The sequence below is a fragment of the Myotis brandtii genome, unplaced genomic scaffold (assembly GCF_000412655.1).
Source record: "Myotis brandtii unplaced genomic scaffold, ASM41265v1 scaffold2842, whole genome shotgun sequence".
NCBI lineage: Eukaryota > Metazoa > Chordata > Mammalia > Chiroptera > Vespertilionidae > Myotis > Myotis brandtii.
Genome location: NW_005360858.1, coordinates 73,245 through 75,271, shown reverse-complemented (window position 1 = coordinate 75,271; position 2,027 = coordinate 73,245). Strand labels below are relative to the sequence as shown.

Sequence of the window (2,027 nt, the reverse complement as noted above, 5' to 3'; positions counted from 1 at the left end):
GTTTCTCCTGTTCAGTAGGACTGACACATGTGCTTGGGTTTTCCCTTCCTGTGCTGTGATCTGGGAAGTTCCCACCTCCCAGCAAAGCCCTGTTGAGAATGGAGATCCCATCGGTAACCATGTGTCTCAGGAACAATAGTTAGGCACTGGCTGTGTCCATATGCCTCACAAGGTCATGTTCATAGATTTGGCTCCATTTCCTCATTGTGTCTGTGTGGCTGGCACTGTCTTCATTGTTCTTTCCGTGTGTTTATCCATTTTAGTGCCTATTTTCAATGAAGCACTGTTTGACTCTGTTCTTTTCTCTAGTGTTTGGTTTCTAGTTGATTCCTGCTCAGATGTTTCTGTTTTCCAGTTGGTTTTCCCTTTTTCAGCACGAATGGGGTATAATTGAAAATGGGAATTGCATATGTGTAATGCGGACAGCTTGCTAATTTGATATAAGCACACGTGGTGACATGACCACCAGATGGAGCTGCATAGCATCCATCCATCACCTCACAGAGGTGCCATTGCTTCCCATGGGGTGAGAACACTTAAGCTCCACCCTCTTAGCAATATTGACACCCCAGTCAGGCACAGGAAGGGGCCTGTTGCTAGGAGAGCTCCGGCGGGCTGCCGGCTTCCAGATTCATGAGGCAAACCGATTTTTAATAATTTCTTACAAGGCATCCTCAGTGTTTTAAATCTGGCTTAGTTCCCCCAAATGTTTCTAACATCTAGAGTTAATGCTTTTGGAAACTCATAACCTATTTTCTCCGACACAATGCTTTGTATGATTAGGAATTTTCCAGGTTTTCATTGACAAATGGCCCTTATTTCTCATGCTGTAATGTTGTGGGAGTCCTTAGGAAACTGTTTCCTGACCATATGCTTACCGTTTCCTTATGCTCTCTTCCTTTTAGAAATATGTTTAAAATCGAAGGCAAATATTGAGAATGGATTTATTGCTGAGTCTGAGTCTACATATCCCTTGAATAAGAAAACAAAATATAAGTGCAAACAAGGTTATGTCACAGAAGATGGTCACACATCCGGGTCTATTACATGTCTCCAGAATGGATGGTCAGCTCAACCCAGATGCATTAGTAAGTCATGAATGACTGTGGTGTCCACAGCGCCCGGCTGGGGCTGGGCTGGGCTGGCTGGAGGGGTGGGGGCCTGGCTGGAGGCCAGACGGGCGGGGGCTCTGGGCATCGTTAGGGCCAAGCCTTCAGGTGTGATATGCCAATATTTGAGAATGTGAGAGCCAAGAGTTAAGGCATGTGGTTTAAGTTCAATGACACGTCAGCCTATGAATGCCAGCCTGGGCAACTAAAGGAGTTCCTTTTTCCTGCCTTTTTCTATACCTGTTATATGGGTTGAAATACTTACCATGATCACTCAGTAGCTATTGCACACTAAAAGCATTTATGGGTATTAAAAAAAAAGACTGTTTAAGAAAAACTAAACCTTATGCTACAGAAGGTGGGAAGATTGATTAAAAAAAAAGATATCAGTTCTTACATTTTTAAAATATTGTTTCCATTTCATGGACTCCCTTTGGTGAAAAAGCTGTACCTTTTGCAATTCATTTTTAAAATCAATGTAGATAAATTTTCAATTCTGAGAATCATTAGGAAAAAGAGGATGTTTTATATAAATACATGGATCCTGTATCCAAGGCCTACAGTCTTTCTCAAATACTCACACTCTTGGAATCACAGTCATGTGACAACTCTCTGAATCAGTGTGATTCTGGCCTGGACAAGTTATATAGCATGAAGAATAGATTTTCTTACACATCCTTTTCCCTATCATTCAATACCTCTAAATATATGTTAGGAACCTTTAGTCTGATGTATTTTTAACTGTGGATATATCACTGGCTTTTACTAAAATATACTATTATAACGATATCATGTTATCATTTGAAGGACAACACAATTTGTGATTTCACGAGGTAATGTATGTATTTATGTAGGAGACTGATATATCCACAGTTAAAAATACATCAGACTAAAGGTTCCTAACATATATTTAGAGGT

General features: G+C 40.7%; 1 protein-coding gene across 1 annotated transcript in view; it reads left to right on the top strand.

The window, feature by feature from the left end:
- LOC102242357 (complement factor H-related protein 3) overlaps nt 1–2,027 on the top strand; it is a 17,591-nt gene that overhangs the window by 4,681 nt on the left and 10,883 nt on the right. The window contains exon 3 of the mRNA XM_014541967.1: nt 906–1,088. Coding sequence (XP_014397453.1) covers nt 906–1,088 — 183 coding nt within the window. The remainder of the gene's footprint in view (nt 1–905; nt 1,089–2,027) is intronic.